General features: G+C 40.5%; 1 protein-coding gene and 1 pseudogene across 3 annotated transcripts in view; both read right to left on the reverse strand.

Annotated features, from left to right (window-relative positions):
* Positions 1-3,360: 3,360 nt before the first annotated feature.
* On the reverse strand, positions 3,361-5,948 carry LOC146386217 (E3 SUMO-protein ligase ZBED1-like; annotated as a pseudogene). The gene is made up of 2 exons (XR_014800553.1): positions 4,055-5,948; positions 3,361-3,879 (listed from the first exon to the last, which is right to left on the reverse strand). The product of XR_014800553.1 is annotated as an E3 SUMO-protein ligase ZBED1-like (transcript).
* A 3,631-nt stretch (positions 5,949-9,579) lies between these two features.
* The window catches only part of LOC146386218 (voltage-gated delayed rectifier potassium channel KCNH1-like), an 81,657-nt gene continuing 68,559 nt past the window's right edge, over positions 9,580-22,677 (reverse strand). For both annotated transcript variants that reach the window (XM_084932303.1, XM_084932302.1), the window contains exons 10-11: positions 14,434-14,630; positions 9,580-12,570 (exon numbers count right to left, since the gene is read on the reverse strand). In XM_084932303.1, the coding sequence (XP_084788429.1) occupies positions 11,731-12,570; positions 14,434-14,630 (1,037 nt within the window). In that variant the 3' untranslated portion in view covers positions 9,580-11,730. The remainder of the gene's footprint in view (positions 12,571-14,433; positions 14,631-22,677) is intronic.

Genomic DNA, 22,677 nt, shown 5'->3' on the forward strand with positions numbered 1-22,677 from the left:
CACACACACACACACACACACACACACACACACACACACACCTCTGTAGGGGCAAAGGCGTACTTTAAAAAGGAGGGCCCACTCAGCAGTTCTGACTGCAAATGGCAATGGGTGATCCCGAGCTCAGCTAGCCTGTTGACAAGTTAAGCCAAATATGCAGGTGAAATGCTGCCTTTCCTATTTTTAACCTGAAAATAAGTTTGAAGTAGCGATGGACTGAACTGAACTCTGCATTCATTTAACTGATGTCAATGCATTTGGAGAGTTTAAAAATGAAAACTGTTCAGCTTTTTCCGTGCTCTTTGTGGAATGTGACGGTTATCAGGGCCAGATACAGTAAAACTCCAGAAGAAATATCCACGCCGCTGGTAAGCTAAAGATGAAAGTAGTGAAATGTGAAACCAATTAAATTGCTTGTTTCAAATATTCGAAACATTTGACATCTAAGTATTTTTGCATTTAATTCCTAATTGCTTAAACAGATTGTTAAAGTTTAATGGCAAGATGACTACAATGACTATGTTATAACATAAGTTTCACCAATTACTATGCGTTTAGGTAGCAGCCTGATTACTAAAGTTGTGAAGCAGTAGCAATCCTGAGTTTAATGAGTTCAAAAACACTCAAATTTAAGCTCACTAGAATGTTGTGCTGAAGACACTAAAGTATCTTTTTCAAACTATTGCCAATGTGTACATTCTTATTTCCATATGAGTTATTGTGTTCGTGTTCATGTTCATCTAGCTAAAACACTTTTTCAAGTTAAAGTCAAGGAAAATGTCACCACTGTTAAGATTTCATCAGGGATTTATTATTTACTGCCAAATATTCTTACCAAAGCAACACATTTTAGACCTGCACTATTCAGTGTCTGTCTTAAAATTAAACAATAAACTTTAAATATATTTTTTGGTACTGTGAAACTACTCATTTTATTTATACATCTTTTTATCCATCCATCCATCCATCCATCAGACCATCCATTTTCGTCTGCTTATCCGGGACCATATCATGGGGGCAGCAGCCTCAGCAGATAGGCTCAGACCTCCCTCTCCCCAGGCACCTGAGAAACATCACAGCAATCCCAGACCAGGCGAGATATATAAACTCACCAGCATGTCTTGAGTTGGAACACCACACAGGAGGAGCCCAGGTGGCATCCTTGTCATCCTTTATACATATAATAAGCTTATTTTCCAAGTGTGTAATTGATTTTTAAAATGTCCCTGGTCTAAGATGAAGTAACCTGCAGGAAGTGGAAGCTGTTTATTTGTAGCCCTCTAGACCATGCTATGGCATGAGTATAATACAGAAAGGATGGAAAAACGGGAAGTTGGTTGTAGATGTATTTTTTTCTTCTCAGTCTGAGAGGATGACCCTCTTGTTTGTTCTCTGCTGCAGTGAGGAGGAGGACTGGCACAGCAATACAGATCATCAGTTGAGGAGGAGAAAGAGGAAAGTGGGAACAGGGAACAAGAGAGGGAGAGGGCTTTGCAGAAAGCTTTTTTTCAAGGGTGAGGTTATGGGGATCCCTGCTGGAATAGAAAAGATTCAGAAAAAAAAGATCCAGAAAAAGGAAAAGTAAGCAGAGCTTGGCCCAGAAACAAAGAGACAAGCTGGATGCGGATCTAAAGCAGGCTGTGTTTTTATGTTGCAACTGATTTCATTAGTGAAATTTCTGTTGTATTCAAGGATTATACATAATAATTATATATTCCACCCTGAGGAGTAGTCCCCTTTTGGTACACTGTAAATAATTAGAATACAGTTACTTTGTTGAAGCAAATGGATTACACGGCGGTCTTTCCCTGCTTCATATGTTAGGCTATCTCCTCTCTAATTTTGGTAATTCCACGCATTGCCGGAAACCCAAACAAAACACACAATAAGGCTACGTTCACGCTCCAGGTCTTAATGCTCAATTCCGATTTTTTGATCAAATCCGATTTTTTTTTTTTCTGCTTGTTCACACTACAAATAAAATGTGATGGCAAACGCGTTCTAGTGTGAACCCTCAAAGCGGCCCGCATGCGCACACAACACGCTCTGTTTAGACCTAGACCAAACAGTATTGTTAGCCGTTAATATAAAGACTTGTTTCTGACTTTATAACTTAAAGCAAAATTTGGAAACGTAAAGTTATTTTCTTATTTACATGTGGCCTAATAATTATCCTTATTGCCGTGTTAGAGAGGAGCGGTGCTTCAAAGGATAGCTGCAGATTTCTGTCAGAATCTGCAGATTATACAGTACAAATAAAATGTTCACGTTTCTCCAATACTGTCTTCCCAACAGTTTCTCTAACATCTACGCGGGATGGCCAGGAAGCGCTTGCGATGTCTTATCGGGCGCTTCTCCGGCGCTGATAATTGGCGTCTGTCCTGTGTCAGTGACATAAAAGACAGATTTAATGCGACATGACCATTCAAACAGCAGTCTAAAACTTCTAAAACATCAGATATGTATCGGATTCAGTACCACATATGAAAGTGACCCAGATCGGATTTGAAAATATTGGATTTGTGCCGTTCACACTGTCATACCATGATCGGATATGGGTCGCATAGGGTCAAAAAAGTCGGATTTGATGCGCTTTCGCCTGCAGTGTGAACGTAGCCTAAGAGGCTCTAATGTAAGTATCCTGTTAATGCTGGTGGTGTCAGTTACACAGTGGACCCGGAGCAAGGACAACAGAGCCAGCAGTGCACAGGCAGGAATGCATTTGTTACTTGGAAATTCCGGCACCACTTCACATTTAAAGAAGAAAGGGATGGGCAAAATCTGACTGTGGAATGCATACTCTGTTTGCCAGCAACCAAGCTGCTCTCGGCATCAAAAGACTCCACCTCCAACCTAAAGAAACATCTGGGAGTAAGATGTTTTTTTAAAAACTAACGTTATCCTATTGCAACTACCTTGTTTTATCTGTGGTAGCTACCTGGATTATGTGCCACTTCAGTATCATCGATGTACTATATCTGTGTGTTCCTAAGATCGCATAGTGTCCCTGAGGCGTATGTCAAATGGATACAGCTGCTCTATGACAACGTCACCAGTTCAGTCCAATGCGCCGCTGGACTATCACCTCCCTTCCCAATTAGTGTTCGGGTCCACCAAGGATCAACTCTGCCACCCCTCCTCTTCATTCTATGTATGGATACTAGGGGTGTGTATTGGCAAGAATCTGGCGATACAATATGTATCATAATACAAGGTAGACGATACGATACATTGCGATACTAAAAGCCAGACAATATTTGTGTTTAGTAGGACTGAATTTAATTAGGAAAACTCACAATAAACAGTCCAAACTGTTAAATGTTAGATGCTACTCATCTAAATAAAAGTGCTTATGAGACTCAACCAAAATGTCAAACATCAGAGATTTTACATGTTGTGTTTTCTCAGTGGTTATTTTTCAATTTCCAGATTTTTGTGCAGGAATACAAGCTGATCGACATGGTCAGCTCTCAGGACACTTCTCTGTGCATTTACTATGTCTCCTGCAGAGGAAAAAACTCTCTCTGCAGAGACACTTGTTCCAGGAATGCATAGGAAACTCCTTGCTACTTTGGATAGCTGAGGGTATTCCTGTTCATGGTCCTTCCACCAACTGAGAGGATTTCCTGTGAGAGGCAAAGGGGTCTCATCTCTATACCTCTTGATCTCAGCTGCAGCAACATCAAGTTTTGATTTTGGTGCAGTATTGTCACTAATAGAGGCAAACGTAGCTCCGAGCAAGTCCACCAATGAGGTCCTCTGTCTCTTTAGGGGTGGCCGAGAGATGGCGTCAAAGCTGTCTTTGATATGTGGGTGATGAGCCTCCTCTGTGGCATTCTCTTCCTCCACCTGTTTGTCAGTCTCCTTATTCTTTTGCTGCTGAAAAATGTCAGAAAGACAAAATTAAAATCCAAGATTCACCCTGTTTTTCACTAAAATTTGATGACAAATGTCATCAATATGCGTTTTTTTTTTTTTTTTTTTTTTTTTTACTTTATTCACTTGCTTATAACTTCAGTTGAATTTTTCCAAATAAATTCATTTATTTACTTACATTTTTTCTTTCTTTATCACAGTCACCACAGTGTCCAACAGTCTGGAATAGGTCTCACTGGCCTCTGCTTCAGACAGGAAGGGCAGGTCCTTAATCCGAGGATCAACAGTTGATGCCATCCATAGTGTCTCCCTCTCATTTACATATCTCTTTCCCAGATCTTCTGCTATGGCAGTCTTAATGTCCCTTACTGTCGGTGTATCAGCAACACTTTCTTGTGCACCCATCACAAGCTTGGCATGAAGAGGAGCAATGATGGACAGGGTTGGCATGCTCTCCTCTGACGTCACCAAGGTGGCGTCCTTCATAGGCTTGAGTGCCCTGACAACTTCTTCTGCACATGTGATATCAGACTCACTTAATGTGAAAATTTCTTTTTCACTCTTCCTAACTTCTGCAGAAAGCAGAGCTGCACAGATGGCTGGTTGTCTATCATCTATCATAGGAGATGTTCCATCTTGTAATTACATCCGTGATCAATCTGTGAGCTGGTAGCTGAAGGAGGCACTGTTTCTGCTTCAACTGATTGCTGGCTGTGGTGCTGCGCCTGAAAAAGGCTGTTACACGTCGGATTCTCCCGAGAAGTCGCACCACGGATTGTATTTTCAGTGCTTTCTGTGAAGCGAGATTCAGACTGTGTGCAAAAAATTGTATGTGCGTCATGCCTGCAAGTCTAGCTGCGAGAGCCATGTTTGGTGCATTATCGGTAACAACAACAAGGTCCTTTGCGTTCAATCCCCATTCAGCCACAGCGCCAGTTAGTAACGCTGCAATGTGCTCACCTGTGTGACTGTCATGCATGGCTCGGGTTTGTAGTACATGAGACTGAAGGTTCCACTGGTCTGTTATGTGATGTGCTGTAACAGTTACGTACGATTCAGTGGCTCTCGAAGTCCAAGCGTCGTATGTCAAAGCAACTGTCTCTGCCGAGCTGAGAGAGTCCAGCACTGTCGCTTTGACTTCTTGGTACAACTTTGGCAGAGCGATGTCCGTGATGTGTTGTCGGGAAGCGTTTTAATCATATTACGAAATCCTTCATTCTCCACAACACTCAGAGGGCGCATGTCTTTGCAAATAAAAACAAGTACTGACTGCGTTATTTTTGTTGCACGAGTTGAAGTTGCTGGTAGTTTCGAAAAGTTAACTTCTTCAATTGTCCGTTGAGCGGGGTCACCTCGTTTCATTTTAAAATTAGCATTTGACGCTACATCGCTATGGTGTCTAGACACGTTTGTTCGTAAATTTGTTGTGTTACCGGAATATTTGACTCTGGCGGTGCAGATTTTACAAACTGCATAGCTCTTGTCATAGTCTTTACTGCCTTCTTTTGTCCTAAATCCAAAATAAATCCACACATCAGCTTTGAAAGCTGCGGGGGCCGGCTGTATCCTCTCCTCTTCAGTCATCAGTTAGCTAGCACAATTGGCCACACATCCACTGTTCTACTTCGTTGGTTTTGGCAAACTAGACGCTTCTACAGTTATCGCGAGACCTTGTTTTTACGTCATAGTAAAGGCGGTAAAAACTGCAAACCAGTGGCCGGAATTTGAATTGCAACATAGAAAAGAAATAAACAGTAAATGCATGTAATTTTTCAATTAAAAAAAATCGATAACACTGATTTTGAATATCGATTCAGTATCATTGCACGAAATATCGCGATATTTCGTTGTATCGATATTTTCTTACATCCCTAATGGATACCATCACGGCTGACCTCCAGTTACCTCATCCATGGTCTCTCCTCTTATCTGATGACGTATTCCTCGCCAGCAAAGACAGAGAAGAGACCCAAACGATGACTCAACTCTGGAACACCCAGCTCGATGAATATGGAATGCAGCTCAATACGAAAAAGGCCGAATACCTGGAAGGAGGCCCCCAAACTGATGGCACCATCATAATTGACAACGAAGAGTTGAAGAAGACAGAAGAGTTCCGCTACTTGGGCTCAGTCATCAGCTACGATGGAAATATCACCTCCGATGTCTGAGCACGAATAAATGCAGCCTGGTTAAAATGGCGACAGGTCACTGGTGTCCTTTGCGATACAAGAATGCCAGATTGACTCAAGGGAAAAATCTACAAAACGGTGGTCCACCCAGTAGCCCTGTATGGCTCCGTATGTTGGCCCGCATTGACCACACATGAACAGGCCCTAAACACCATGGAGATGCGCATGCTCCGATGGAGCTTGGGAATTACAAGACGGGACCGTGTTACGAACAAAGACATACAGAAGCGAATAGGCGTAGCCCCAATTAAGGAAAAGATGCTTGAGTCCCGCCTGAGGTGGTATGGACACGTGATTCGAAGCGATGAGAACTCTGTAGAAAAAAACGGCTATGATGATCGACCCAGAAGGATGCACCTAACAGGTGGGACCAAATGTTTGGTCACACCTGGTAAGACCAAAGGTGGGGAAAAAAACAGCCAAAGGCTGGACAAAAATCCCATTGATTAAAATGAAAATGTTCATCAACGTCAGACAAAAATTATTTTGCAAAGTGAATAATCAACAAAAATAAATTGTATTGAAACATTCAACACAATAACTTTTATACAGTTATCTATTTAAAGTTGGTTTTGTCTTTTTACCTTTAAAGACTTTAACTGAAATACATTAAGTCGCAACAAAAGGTTTCTACTTCTATCTGTGTCTGTTACTGTGAGCAACAACGTTCTTCTTCCAAAAAATACACAGCAAAGATACAAGTACAAGGTGTCTTGATGACATTTGATGTGATTTTATCAATTTTCTTTGTGCTGATACAGTGTTAGTTCATAACAAGTGAAAAATGGAAACAGACCTAACAACAAACAAAACAAAATCTATCTATCTATTTATTGTTATGGTCGTCATGCACGGGTGACAGTCGCAACATATATGTGACTAACAGAAAATGGTAAAGTTTAGAGAAGAGGCTTCAGATATCCAGCCAGGTAACAAGTAACAGTAGTGAAGTAACAAGGCATTCAGCTAGATTTAAGCATTTCCTTTAGAAAAACACATTTCAGACACAAGCTTCATGCAGGGATGACAATCAAAATGCATCAGTGTTGATAGCAGTTCCCCCCGCAGGACAACATGACCTTCACAACTTCACACAAATAACAACCAGTCTCTCCATAAACACAGCATATATGACAATGGTTGCATATTATGACATATTATCACACTGAGAGAGGACACACCAGATACCAAGTTGGGATACATACATCTCAGGTTATTATTTAGACAAGTCAAGAGGTACATTTTTGACATTTTTTGAATGACACACTTTATTTTCTGTGCTTATAAGTAATACTTTATCAAATTTGTCATGAAGCCTGACATTTGAAATTTTACTGTAAATTTTTCAGTTAAAGTTTATAGTTGGTACAGTTTTAGTGTTTTCTTCATGCTTGCAGACAACACAGAGCATACATAATTTACATAATTTCCTAGGGATTAATAAAGTATTCTGATGCTGATTAAAGTTGCAGAACAATATATGCATGATGCATTTTTTAATAAAGGCAATATGTCTATGTTGGTTCTCAATCATCCAGGTAATGGTAGTCTAGGCAGCGTGGAAAGAAAATTAAATAAGTCCAGTTGCTTTCTTTCCAAGCTAATAGAGACATTTAAATGATGTGAGGAAAAGTTCAGTGAATAAACACCTTCTACAGCTTAGTATGAAAGAATGTACCACATGTACATTCTGTTTTGTCAGTGGAGACCCTTGTTTACATAAGAAGATAATACAGTTTACAATTTATGTGGACACATGATGTAAAGCTTATACTTCAATTTGTTCAACTGCATGGTCCTGTGTGCTGTAAAGTCCATATTTCTTCAGATATTGGTCAAAATTTGTATAATTAAAGTTAATTATAGAAATAATTTTACTAGGTAATAGGTGATAATAGGTGTCCCTACCTACCATAGTAATGTGCACATCTACCTAAGGTTTGGCACATCTTTGGCCATATTAGGACTTTCACTAGCTTACAAACAGTAATTGATGAGAAAAAGAGATGAAATCCAAACTGGAAGCTGGCTCCATAGGTGAGGGGCATGAAAGCTGAAGGCTCTGCCTCCCATTCTACTTTTAAATACTCTAACAACAACAAGTAAGCCCACAGTCTGAAAGCAAAGTGCTCTTGTGGAGTGGTATAATACTATAAGGCTATTAAGACAAGATGGGGCCTGATTATTCAAGACCTTGTATGTGGTGAAAAGGATTTTAAATTTGATTAGGGATTTAACAGGCAACCAGTGAAGAAAAGCCAATATAGGACAAATATGCTCTCTCTTTCTAATCACTTTAGGTACAGTTCCTTCAGCAGTTTGGATAAACTGAAGGGTTTTAAGGGAGTTTTTAGACATCCTGATACGAACGAATTACAGTAGTCCAGCCTAGAAATATTTTAGAGATATATTGTGCAAATGGATGAAAGCTGCTACATATTTGTTTAATTTGCGCATTGAAGGACGTATCCTGGTTAGGGACACACATACACACACACACACACACACACATCTAAACTGTGCTAAAGGTGAAGGTCATGGTTGTTAAAGGTCAAGGACTGATCCTTGACCTTCAAGGACTGATCGAAGTGCTTAACTTTAAAAACATTAAAAAAAAATAAAAAAATAAAATAAAATTATATTTAAAATATAAAAATTATATATATATATATATATATATATATATATATATTTTTTTTTTTTTTTTTATTTTATTTTTTTTTTTTAATGTTTTTAAAGTTAAGCACTTCGATCAGTCCTTGACCTTCAACAACCATGACCTTCACCTTTAGCACAGTTTAGATGAAAAATCATTAGCGCATTAGTGTGTGTAACTTGGCCTCCTACAAGGAGGGATAGGGATTCTTATGAATTGTTAATGGATGATGGACACTTCGCAATGACATAAATTTTGTCTTTTGGCTAGATAATCTAAAATGTTATTGTGGCCTGGAATTTTTCACTGCTGTTAACACACCTTAATATTAGTGAATGAAAAAAAAAAAGAGAAAGAAAGAAAAAAAGAAACTAATGAGAGTTGATGAACTGCCCAAACAGAAGTAGTGGTCCAGAGGTGGTGGCTTAAAAGTATCAACAAGTTATGTTGACTGAAAACACAAAAACTTTAACAGAAGTAAACCAGTCTTTGCTAAAGTAAGGTAAAGTAAAAGAATATCTGGCAAGTGATTTTTTTTCATAGGAACTGTTTTAAATTACATATTAAATAGTAAATTTTAAAAAATCCAACAAAAATTTAGGGGTCAGAAGAGAGAAAACACGTCTCTCCTGAAGGAGGCACTGACTGACATACACAGAAATATCTTATTCAATAGCTCTAGTAATCTAAATGAAGAGACATTATTTAAAATCTTTCTGTTAAAATGGTGTCAAATATGAATGAATGCAGCTTTAACTATTTGTGTGATATTAATTACATAAGACCTTAAATTTAATCCTCATTTTAGCTTTTTAATATTTTGTATAGTATGTTATCTTATCTTATTCTATTCTATTTTTATTTTTTTTTTTAATTTTTACTGCTCTTAACTTTCTGCTGTGACCAAAAAATTTCCTACGTGTGGGACTCATAAAGGTTTATCTTATCTTACATGTGGATTGCGTTTTCTTTTTTAATTCGTTTTAAGGCCCCTTGCTGCTCGTGAGGGCATCTACTCATTTTAATAAATCCCTTGAAGCAACAACACACATAATCTACAGTAGGTTGAGCAGGTTTTATGACATAAATGAAACTTCACCTTCAGAGTGTGAACTATCTAAAGACAACAGATAGCATTTAGGCAGTAAAAGCCTAACTGTGTTACCATTCAGTGTCCAGTACCTCAGCTTCTTTACAAACAAATCAGTAGTTTAATAAGTGTACAATACTTGCCAAAACGTGGTTCTCTGCATGTATTTTAGAAACACATAGGATTCTACAAAAAGTCAAAGACAAAGATTATGACATAAGGTCAGTTAAAACCAGCTCAGAACAACAACAACATCATATACTTTATAAAAATCCTATCTTTATCTATTTTCTAGAATGAAAAAAGTCACCAGAAACAGAAAAGTTGCCTCCTACACCACCCTAAATACAAGCTACAGTGAGGGCCTTTCTAAGCAAAAGGGAAAAACAAAGTGTCAAGATAGCACCAGCATTAGCAAGTTGGCTCTGATCATCTCGTTATAGTAAAAGCTTACCAAGTTAACTTTTGTGGCCCTTGCTTTAAATATGATAGCTGTCTAGAGTATTCTGTACCACTTCACTTTTTTTGTCTAATTTGCATCTTGAAGTCACCTCACATGCCACAGGTAAAACTACAGCCTTGTGATGCACAAACAATATGTATTCAGATTATTAGTAGGTGGGAATAGGGTGGGAATAAAAAAATGCTTAGGTTTATGTGTGTCAAAGTCAATAATCAAGAGAAGACTTCACCAGTGTGAATACAGAGGGTTCACCACAAGATGTAAACCATTGGTGAGCCCCAAAAACAGGAAGGCCAGATTAGATTTTGCCAAACACCCTCTAAAAATCCTTCACAGATGACACCATGGACAGATGACACCAAGATGACACCAAGATCAACTTGTACCAGCGTGGTGGGAAGAGAAGAGTATGGAGAAGGAAAGGAACTGCTCATGATCCTAAGCATATCACCTCATCAGTGAAGCATGGTGGTGGTAGTGTCATGGCGTGGGCATGTATGGCTGCCAGTGGAACTCGTTCTCTTGTATTTGATGATGTGACTGCTGACAAAAGCAGCACAGGTTAAAATATGCCTTTGCCTTTTTAAAATAAAATAAAAAGGCAAAGGTTAAAATATCAATACTACAGTCTAAATATTAAGAGAGCAAATCAATATGCTTTCAGATGTGTGGCTACATATTGGTGACCTTTGTTTCGGGCAATATTATCTGCTCATATTCAGCCAAATGCTTCAGAACTCATTGGATGGCGCTTCACAGTGCAGATGGATAATGATCCAAAGCATACTACAAAAGCAACCAAAGAGTTTTTGAAGGGAAAGAAGTGGACTGTTTTGCAATGGCCAATTCAACCACCTGACCTGAATCCGATTGAGCATGCATTTCACTTGCTGAAGACAAAACTGAAAACTGAAAATGCCCCAAGAACAAGCAGGAACTGAAGACGGTTGCAGTAGAGGCCTGGCAGAGCATCACCAGAGATGAAACCCAGCGTCTGGTGATGTCTATGTGTGTGCTGTATTTGACTGCAAAGGATTTGCAACCAAGTATTAAAACGTGAAAGTTTGATCTATGATTCTTATTTTGTCCCATTACTTTTGGGAGGCACATATGCAAACTGTTCACCTGATTTGGATATAAATACCCTCAAATAAAAGCTGACAGTCTGCAGTTAAAGCACATCTTGCTCGTATCATTCCATTGAAATCCATTGTGGTGGTGTATAGAGCCAGAAATGTTAGAATTGTGTCGGTGTCCCAATATTTATGGACCTGACTATCTCAAAAAGAAACGTAATGCTGAAAACATAAAAGGCGCTTTTGCTGTCTTTATGTCCCAGGTATCATATGGTATATGATACCATACAGACAGCATAGGATGAGTATGCTGAGTATGATATGACAATGATGAATCATCATTAACCACAATTATGTATGTATCCGAGCCATCTAATTTAATTGAAGCTGTCCTTATCAGAGTCAGGAGATGGTGGCCGAGAGAACTCGAAAAAGGACCCAGATGATTTCCTTGATTTAAGAAGTCGTAGCACCTCTGTAAGCTGTGTCTCCAGCACTGTCATGCGACTGTTCAGATTTCTGATGTCTCCTTTTAATTCTTGTTTGAACTCGAGGATAGACGCTTGCACACTCTGCTCTGGTATTGGACAAAAAACCCTCTTTTCATCAGACTGGACTGGGCTCCGCTCCTGTGGTGTTCTGACACTGCCAACATTATCTAAGCGGAGATCACTCTTTGTGATGCCACTGTCACATGAATCTGTTTTCCTTAGAGACACCTCGTTGTGACACTTAGTTCTATCAGTCAGCATTTCCATGGACTCAGCCTTGGAGACACTGCTCCACGACTCAGCTTTCACAACTGACTCTTTGAAACGTCCCCACCCTTTAGCTTTGGGTGGCTCTGCAGATTTGCAACCAGTTAGGCTGCCATTTTGGATGCCGGGAACATGAAACATGGCTTGGCTGGATGCCCTGGATGATGAAGATGTGGAGGAACTGGTGGTTGCAGCTTGGTTCTCAGTTACTATGACAATACTAGTAGAGGCAAGCCTCTCTGGACCTCTGGATGGCTCCAGGTGAATAACACCTTTCTCGACATCACCAGTGGCCTGACTACCCCACTCAGCAGCGAGACGGGCTTCCTTCTGCTGCCGGAAACGCTGAAAGAGTCGTCGAACTGGGTGGTCTGGTGGGAGGTTGAGAGGAGCCTCATTCTTCCTTTTCAGCATCTCTTCCTCTTCACGTTTCACATCACTGATCTTCCGAAAGATAATCTGTTAAGAGATAGACCATAGTTATTGCAGCTCAAAGAATCAGTACTGTGGTACTGATACTGATGAATCTTCTTTGTTAGCTTTCCTATCTGGCTTTAAAGGTACTTTATTTATAACGATTTTCCAGTCTTACTGACCACCTAAACCATTTAAATGACACATAAATTCACTCCACTCCCACATCTAAAACACTTACACTGCCACTTTATGCTGCAGTTACTGTGTTGTTTTAACCTATAATGTCTTTAAATTCTTTAGACTTTTCTACTATTATTTATTTATTTATTTAGTTTTAGAAACATAATGGGCAGTAGACTTACCCATTTTCTTTATTTTGCTATTTTCTTGGTTATATTTTGCCAACGAACTGTTTTATACAAGGCAGCTTATAGCTAGAATTGTAAACTCATTGACTCATTGGGTTGTCTAGAATGATTACTGAACTCAAGCCAGATGACGAAAAGATATCCCGGGTATAGCAAACTTGTTTTATTGTGCAGGCCCCATGTATTAAACTGGAAAATTTATTAAAATTCCCCAAGAATTTAGGTTTGTCTTCATACAGTTTTCTCGTCAATGAACAGGAAATGTAAATTATTGAACAGCCTATTTAATATCAGCCTTTGTTATCAACACAAAAAGAAAATTTGTGTTTGGTCAATTATTTATTTGCTGTAACAATGCTTCTTTGTAATAAATTTATTTCCTCTTAAATGATGCCACAGTTGTTGGAAAATGCATTTGTGGCTTCAGCTGCAGAGTTGAAAAATAAAAAAAACTTGCAAAATATTTTCTGCCAGTGCCACAACAGACTGATCTGTTCGATTATTCTCTCAAACATAAGGATTGTGAAAAGTTACATTCAAGCTGTCAAAGATCACTCAGGTAGGAAGGATGTGTACCAAAGTTCAGTGCATATTAACACTGAATTCAAATCAAAAACAAAAGACCAACACCACTGAAGATTCGACAGGGCAGGATTATCTACAAATGGTATTCCAGTGAAATGTATTTTAAGTGAAATGTGCATTTGGAGTTTATACACTTTGTATATAAGGCGACCGTTTCCTTTTGCAGTATTTTTGTGTGTTGCGTTTTTAACAAAAGGGGAACAAAGCCCAACATCAGTAACCCTACAAATGTCACTTCTGTTTAGTTTTCTGTCTTCATTTATGTCGGAAGTGATAGCAGTGCTGTACGTTTTCATTTTTCAGAAATCTCTCAATCAGAACATGGTACTGTGGCTTGTTGGGAGCGGCTCATGCCTTAGGAACATGTGTTGATGAGGAAGATGAGGAAACAGTGTTATTTACATCTGTTATTGTTACGTGACTCTTAACTGTACCTGTTAATTTTACAGTGTAAATTTAGTGGCAGTTATTGTTCGATGGAAATAGATGTTTATACCATGAGTGAGTTCATGTGCTTGGTCATTAAGGCTCTGAAGCATCATGTAATGCAGTGAGTATCTCACAAAAGGAGTCCTCCCTTCTTCTTTTTGGGGTGGAATAGCTAGCTCAACCTCTACGTGGGCTTTTTATAGTAAAGACGCTTCACCCCACCACAGTATATTATTAATTTGGAAATTGTTTTGAGAGATTTCCTGTATACCACTAGAGGGAACTCAAGTACCACAGTTTAAGAACCACTGCTGTAAAGAAGGCCTGAAATTCATCCAAAATGATGTGAGAGTTTTAATTTCACATAGAGTTATTGCTGCTTAAGGTGCTTTTACAATGTACTGAATCACGTGGTAAATTAAATTTTTCTTAGGACTGCATAAAGTCCTGTGAAAAGGTTTTTTTGGCATGACTTAAAATACATGTAATAGATACTAAATATACATCAGTAAAGCAAACTCACCCTCTTCCTCAGGTTGTAAGTAAGCACCAGGTTCCTGGCAAAGTGGTTTGCAAAGTTGGCGTAAAACTCCAGAACTTTTTGCAGCGCATCTCTTTTGATTATATGGAGGTCACAGTAGGTCAATGCTCGGACATTAGCACAGGACTGAGCCAGTGTCATCTCCTTCCAGAACACGTCACCAAACACATCACCTTTACCTGCAAAACAAACACAGTTAGGTCCACAAATATTTCAACAGATACAACTTTTTTCTAATTTTGGTTCTGTACATTACAATGAATTTTAAGTGAAACAACTCAGATGCAGTTGAAGTGTAAACTTTTAAAGGATTGCATAAAATGTGAGGAATTAAAGTATTTTTTAACACAATCCCTTCATTTCAGGAACTCAAAGGTAACTGGACAAATTAAATGACTAAAAAAATAAAATGTTCAATTCTGATACTTGGTTGAAAACCCTTTGCTACCAATGAAAGCCTGACATCACCAGATTTCCTCCTTTTCCATGCTCTGCCAGACCTCTACTGCCGCGGCTTTCAGTTGCTGTTGGTTTGTCGGTCTTTCTTTCCAAATTTTAGTCCTGAAGTAAAATGAATGCACATTTGGGTAAAGATCAGGTGACCGACTTGGCCTTTAAGAATATTGCACTTCTTTGCTTTCAGAAACTCCTGGGTGGCTGGGTTATGTTTTAGGTCATTGTCCTTGTGTATGAAAGGCCACCCAAACAATGTAAATGCATTTAGCTGGAATTGCTGTCCTGTGTCACATCATCAATAAACACGAGTGTCCCACTTCCACTGGTAGCCATGCGTGCCCAAGCCTTACCCTGGCTCCACCTTGTTTTACAGATGATGTGGTATGCCTTAGATCATGAGCTGTTCCATGTCTCCATACTTTTTTCCTTTTGGTAGAAGTTGATCTTGATTTCATCTTTCCAAAGAATGTTTTTCCACAACTGTGCTGGCTTTTTTTTTTTTTTTTTAATTATGAATGGCTTGCGCTTTGCAGTGAACCCTCTGTTTTTACTTTGTTGGAGTCTTCTCTTTATGGTAGGTGGATATTGGTATGCCTACCTCCTGGAGAGTGTTGTTCACTTGGTTGACTGTTATAAAGGGGTTTCTCGTCACCATGGAAATTATTCTGCAATCATGCACAACTGTTGTCTTCTCTGGACATTCAGGTCTTTTTGCATTCACCAATACTTTCTTTCTTTCTTTTTCAGGATGTACCAAAGGGTAGATTTTGCCACTCCCACTATTGTAGCAAATTCTCAAATGTTACTCAAAGAGTATTATACAGAATAGACACTTGTATTAAGTTATAAAAAACATAAGTTTAGAGAACAATGTTTAGAACACAGATAAAAAACAAAACACACATAAACTTAACATCAGTACCTGCTTATATAAATGCCTAAATGTGTGAGTCAACAGGAAGTTAATATTAATAACCAACGGCAATGACAACATGCTGCTTTCTAGTTTTCACAGTAAGAGACACATTAAAACGACATAACACTGAAATACAGTACAGGAAATTTTTTTAAGGGAATTGCCAGTTAAAATTTAAATTTTCTTTGCAGCACAATTCAACCAAAATAAAAACACTACATGTAAATGTACACAAAAGAAATTTCCTTCATGAAACTAAATGAATTCTACCACAATTACTGATTTGATTTACAGCCTAAAGGGCCTGTAATTTGAACTCAGTGGTTCTTCTTAAATAATAATGTATAAAATGTGCTTGATTTTCTGTAGCTTTTAACAGTTTGTGTTTACACTGGAGTGAATGATGAAATAACTGCACCTTAATTACTTTAATACAGACAAGCGCACTGGAGTTCTTAGGTTCGATCTTTTTGGCCATAGGGTATATGCTGCTTTATCCAAAGGGCTATGATTTCCGAAAACAATAATTTCAGTCTTGTTTTCATTTAGGGTTTAACTGTCATGTAGACAGATAAACAGAGGCTGCAGTGTGACAGAGGCATCCCATTTCATCAGGAAGTAAATTTGGATATCAATAGCATAACAGTGAGAGGGAATATTATATTTCCTGAAAATCGTTCCCAAAGGCAGCATGTGTAAAGATAACATAGCGGACCACAACAGACCCCTGTGGTACATCACAACTAATAGGGACAGAAGAAGAGGAGTACTCCCCAGTTGCAACAGAAAAAGACCTCTCTGACAGGTATGATTTAAACTGTGATAAAACTGTACCTTTAAAACCAACAGCATGTTTGTGTCTTGATAAAAGAATGTTATAATCAACTGTGTCAAAGGCAGAGGTTAGACTGAAACTCTCCACAAATCCCAGAAAGTTCTCATAAAGTGCAGAGGATGTTAACATGAACAGCACCACAGGGGTTAAATAAAAAATTCAAAATATTAAAAAGAACTCGGGGCTGGTGACTGTTGCTAGAAATTATGTTTGACAGAAAAGCTGATTTTATAGCTTTAACAGTCAAGTGATATATTGATGAGTATTGTATCAAAGGTCAGCTTAGAGTTATTGCTTTTGTTAATCAAGGGCTTTCCAGAAGTCAAATCTAGTATCCAGCCTGAATTGGTGTTCCTCATTTCAAAATGCTCGGTTACATTGAGTGCCGGTTTAGATCACTGGGATGAGCTCTCAGCCATATGGCCATGTGACTGGGATCATACCTTTATGTGAAAAAAGGAAGGGGGGCAGACATTTCAAACACAGCATTTATAGTTGTACAGGCCAGGTATACAGAAATACAGGGGAGGTGGATTTAAATGAAAAGTTAGGAAAAAAATGAAAAACCAAGCGAAAATGTTAAATGAGAAGCATCTGGCTGCATCTCAAACATATTGGAGAACTGCAAAGCTGAGTGCAGAATTTATAGCATCAGGAGCTGGCTAAAGTGATGCCGGTTTTTATTTTGAAAACTAAAAGCTAACACTAACCTTGTTTCAGAGAACAAACATGGCTTACCCACAATTCCTTCATTGTCTTATCCTGAAATAAAGGATAAACAAAGATCTGATCCAACTATCAGAGAAGTCATAGCACAGATTGTACTGGAAGAAACACCTCACCCCACCTCCAGCAAAGAGCTCCCCGATTTCCCATTTTTGCTGTGGGAGTTATATTGCTTAGAACTACACAACAAGGGAAAATACAGAAAAAGGCAAGATGCAGGACCAAGTGACCTATCAATTGGTTCTCCCTGAAGAGCTCAGAGCCTTAGTGGTTCACAATTAGCACATGGACCAACTGGGTATTCCCAGAACCCTTGTTAAAACTAGGTTTTATTGGCCGCTGAAGAAAGAGTCCTCTTGAAAAAGCAGCTGCTCTGGTAAACATTAAACTTCTCAACCATTAGAACTTGTCCATATGAACTTTCTCAATCTAGAACCAGACAGCAGTAACCCAAAGAACATCCTTGTAATGACAGACCATTTCACTAAATATGCAGTTACCATGCCTAGACCCAACCAGAAAGTTAAGACTGTTGTTTGGGGGATAACTTTATTGTCCACTATGGTGCCACATAGTGATCAAGGGCCTGATTTCGAATTCACACTCACAGTATACACAAAATCTCAGGTCAACTTTAGAGAAAAGTTGCAGTCTAGCTTCTTGAAATGCACAAAAAGCAGCAGATAAAAAAAAAAGGCCCATTTGACGGAAGGGTAACATCTTAGTGAGAAATGTACGTTTACATGGCAAACACAAATTGGCTGATAAGTGAGAAACTGAGATCCATGTTGTAAATGGTAAATGGCCTGTATTTGTACAGGGAGTGCAGAATTATTAGGCAAATGAGTATTTTGTCCACATCATCCTCTTCATGCATGTTGTCTTACTCCAAGCTGTATAGGCTCGAAAGCCTACTACCAATTAAGCATATTAGGTGATGTGCATCTCTGTAATGAGAAGGGGTGTGGTCTAATGATATCAACACCCTATATCAGGTGTGCATAATTATTAGGCAACGTCCTTTCCTTTGGCAAAATGGGTCAAAAGAAGGACTTGACAGGCTCAGAAAAGTCAAAAATAGTGAGATATCTTGCAGAGGGATGCAGCAGTCTCAAAATTGCAAAGCTTCTGAAGCATGATCATCGAACAATCAAGCGTTTCATTCAAAATAGTCAACAGGGTCGCAAGAAGCGTGTGGAAAAACCAAGGCGCAAAATAACTGTCCATGAACTGAGAAAAGTCAAGCGTGCAGCTGCCAAGATGCCACTTGCCACCAGTTTGGCCATATTTCAGAGCTGCAACATCACTGGAGTGCCCAAAAGCACAAGGTGTGCAATACTCAGAGACATGGCCAAGGTAAGAAAGGCTGAAAGACGACCACCACTGAACAAGACACACAAGCTGAAACGTCAAGACTGGGCCAAGAAATATCTCAAGACTGATTTTTCTAAGGTTTTATGGACTGATGACATGAGAGTGAGTCTTGATGGGCCAGATGGATGGGCCCGTGGCTGGATTGGTAAAGGGCAGAGAGCTCCAGTCCGACTCAGACGCCAGCAAGGTGGAGGTGGAGTACTGGTTTGGGCTGGTATCATCAAAGATGAGCTTGTGGGGCCTTTTCGGGTTGAGGATGGAGTCAAGCTCAACTCCCAGTCCTACTGCCAGTTTCTGGAAGACACCTTCTTCAAGCAGTGGTACAGGAAGAAGTCTGCATCCTTCAAGAAAAACATGATTTTCATGCAGGACAATGCTCCATCACACGCGTCCAAGTACTCCACAGCGTGGCTGGCAAGAAAGGGTATAAAAGAAGAAAAACTAATGACATGGCCACCTTGTTCACCTGATCTGAACCCCATTGAGAACCTGTGGTCCATCATCAAATGTGAGATTTACAAGGAGGGGAAACAGTACACCTCTCTGAACAGTGTCTGGGAGGCTGTGGTTGCTGCTGCACGCAATGTTGATGGTGAACAGATCAAAACACTGACAGAATCTATGGATGGCAGGCTTTTGAGTGTCCTTGCAAAGAAAGGTGGCTATATTGGTCGCTGATTTGTTTTTGTTTTGTTTTTGAATGTCAGAAATGTATATTTGTGAATGTGGAGATGTTATATTGGTTTCACTGGTAAAAATAAATAATTGAAATGGGTATATATTTGTTTTTTGTTGAGTTGCCTAATAATTATGCACAGTAATAGTCACCTGCACACACAGATATCCCCCTAAAATAGCTAAAACTAAAATCAAACTAAAAACTACTTCCAAAAACATTCAGCTTTGATATTAATGAGTTTTTTGGGTTCATTGAGAACATGGTTGTTGTTCAATAATAAAATTATTCCTCAAAAATACAACTTGCCTAATAATTCTGCACTCCCTGTATAGCGCTTTACTTAGTCCCTATGGACCCCAAAGCGCTTTACACTACATTCAGTCATTCACCCATTCACACACACATTCACACACTGGTGATGGCAAGCTACATTGTAGCCACAGCTGCCCTGGGGCGCACTGACAGAGGCAAGGCTGCCCGACACTGGCACCACCGGGCCCACCACCACCAGTAGGCAACAGGTGAAGTGTCTTGGCCAAGGACACAACGACCGCAACTGTCCGAGCCGGGGCTCGAACCGGCAACCTTACGATTACAAGACGAACTGCCAACTCTTGAGCCACGATCACCCACTCCAGTAGTTAAACCTGCTGGAGACCTCCCTGTCACTATGTCACCCACACGTGACATAGTGATCTCCTGCTTCCCTATGGTTTTCCAGCTGTCAATCACTAGTTTTTATATAAATAACCAATGTGAATAAAGGGTTTCCAAAATCAGGGTAAGTTATTGTTTCAATGATTATGACAGCCCAGTAGAAATAGAGAACCATATTTTATTCGATTTTGTTTTCCTTAATATTGTTATTATATTATAATGTTATATAATATTATTATATAATAAGAAGAATAACACCTTTGGATTACAAGATAATTTATTAATTTGTGTATTGTCTAAGTTGACAATTTCTTGGTTTAAACGGTTTTATTGGAATGAGGGAGGAGACTTCACCTGCTCCTTCCTAGCATTCATGGTCAGCCAGAGCAGGTAGAAAATGCAACGCATGCAACACGAGAACTGAGAATTAAGTTCGCAAAAGAAGGAGAAAGAAAACCAAGCATTTTGTATCTCTAAAAGTATGCATTGTGAGCAGGCCGGCAGCCAGGAGCAGGGTTCCAGGAGCCTGAGTTAGTGCGTGAGCGGTACCGGCTAGATATAGTCGGGCTTACGTCAATGCATGGCTTGGGCTCTGGAACCAGTCTTCTGGAGAGGGACTGGACTCTCAGTCTGAAGTTGCCCCTGGTGAGAGGCGGTGGGCTGGGGTGGGTATCTGGGTATCCCCTTGGCTTGCTGCCTGTATATTGGGGTTTCTTCCAGTGGATGAGAAGGTTTTTTCCCTGTGCCTCTGGGTCGGGGAGTCCCTGGATGGGGAATTGGATGGTGCTCTACCTGGGGACTCTGCTGTCCTACTGGGAGACTTCAAACCTCACGTGGGCAATGACAGCGAGACCTGGAGGGGAATGATTGGGAGGAACGGCCTCCCGGATCTGAACCCGAGCGGTGTATTGTTTTTGGACTTTGGCAAACCTCAGTTTGGCCATAGCAAACACCATGTTCGAACATAAGATTGTCCATAAGTGCACGTGTGGCACCAGGACGCTCTGGGCTGCAGGTCGATGATCGATTTTGTAATTGTATCACCAGACCTGCAGCCATATGTTCTGGCCACTTGGGTAAAGAGAGGGGCTGAGCTGTCAAGTGATCATCACCTGGTGGTGAGTTGGATCAGGTGGCAGAGGAGGATGCTGGAGAGACCTGGCACACCTAAACGTATAGTGAGGGAATGCTGGGAATGCCTACAGAGGCCCCAGTCCGTGAGATCTTCAATGCACACTTCTGGTAGAGCTTCAACAGCATTCCGAGGGAGATTGGGGACATTGAGTCCAAATAGACCATGTTCAGCACCTCCATTGCCGAAGCTGCTGCAACTACCTTGCAGCCGCAAGGTAGTTGGTGCCTGTCGTGGTGGTAACCCCCGTACCAAATGATGGACACCAGAGGTGAGGGGAGCAACCAAGCTGAAGAAGGAGTCCTGTCGGGCTTGGTTAGCCTGTGGGACTCCGGAGGCAGCTGATAGGTACCGACAGGCAAAGTAGAATGCAGCGCAGGCAGTGGCTGAAGAAAAAACTCAGGTGTGGAAGGAGTTCAGAGAGGCCATGGAAAAAGACTTTTGGACTGACTTGAACAGATTCTGGCAAACCGTCAGGCAACTCAGGAGGGGAAAGCAGTGCTCTACTTGTACTGTGCATAGTGCCAGTGGAGCGCTGCCGACTTCAACTGAGAAAATTGTCGGGCGGTGGAAGGAATACCTCAAGGACTTCCTTAATCCCATTGGCACATCTTATGTGGAGGAAGCAGAGTCTGGGGATAAGGGGATGATTTCTGGGAGTCAGGTCATTCGGTCCTTATACAACCGTTCCAAGAGCTTGGTCCGCATAGCCAGCAATAAGTCGGACTCATTCCTGGTGGGTGATGGGCTCCGCCAGCCCTGGCCTTTGTCACCAATTCTGTTCAGAATTTTTATGGACAGAATTTCTAGGCACAGCCAAGTGGCGGCAGGCTTTCACTTGGGTGGTCTCAGAATCTCATCTGTTCTTCGCGGATGATGTGGTTCTGCTGGCTTCGTCGAGTCGAATGACCTCCATCTCACTTTGGAATGGTTCGCAGCCAAGGTGGTAATGAGAATCAGCACATTCAAATCTGAGGCCATGGTCCTAAGCCAAAAAACGTTGGAGTGCCCACTCGGGCTAAGAGATGAGTTCTTGCCCCAAGTGGAAGAGTTTAAGTATCTCGGGGTCTTGTTCATGAGTGACGGGAGAGGGAGCGGGAGATCGACAGATGGATTGGTGCTGGGGCTGCAGTGATGCGGACACTGTACTGGTCTGTTGTGGTGACGAGAGAGGTGAGTGTGCAAGCGAAGCTCTCAATTTACCAGTCGATCTACGCCCCTACTCTCACCTGTGGTCACGAGCTGTGGGTAGTGACCGAAAGAACGAGAGGCAGAAATGGGCTTCCTCCAAAGGGTGGCTGGCCTCTCCCTTAGAGATAGGGTTAGAAGCCCAGCTATCTGGGAGGGGCTCAGAGTAGAGCCACTGTTCCTTCACATCGAAAGGAGCCAGTTGAGGTGGTTTGGGCATCTGACAAGGATGCCTCCTGGGCCCCTCCTGGGTGAGCTGTTCC

The sequence above is a fragment of the Perissodus microlepis genome, chromosome 6 (assembly GCF_051167445.1).
Source record: "Perissodus microlepis isolate ML-2025 ecotype Zambia chromosome 6, ASM5116744v1, whole genome shotgun sequence".
Taxonomy (NCBI): Eukaryota; Metazoa; Chordata; class Actinopteri; order Cichliformes; family Cichlidae; genus Perissodus; species Perissodus microlepis.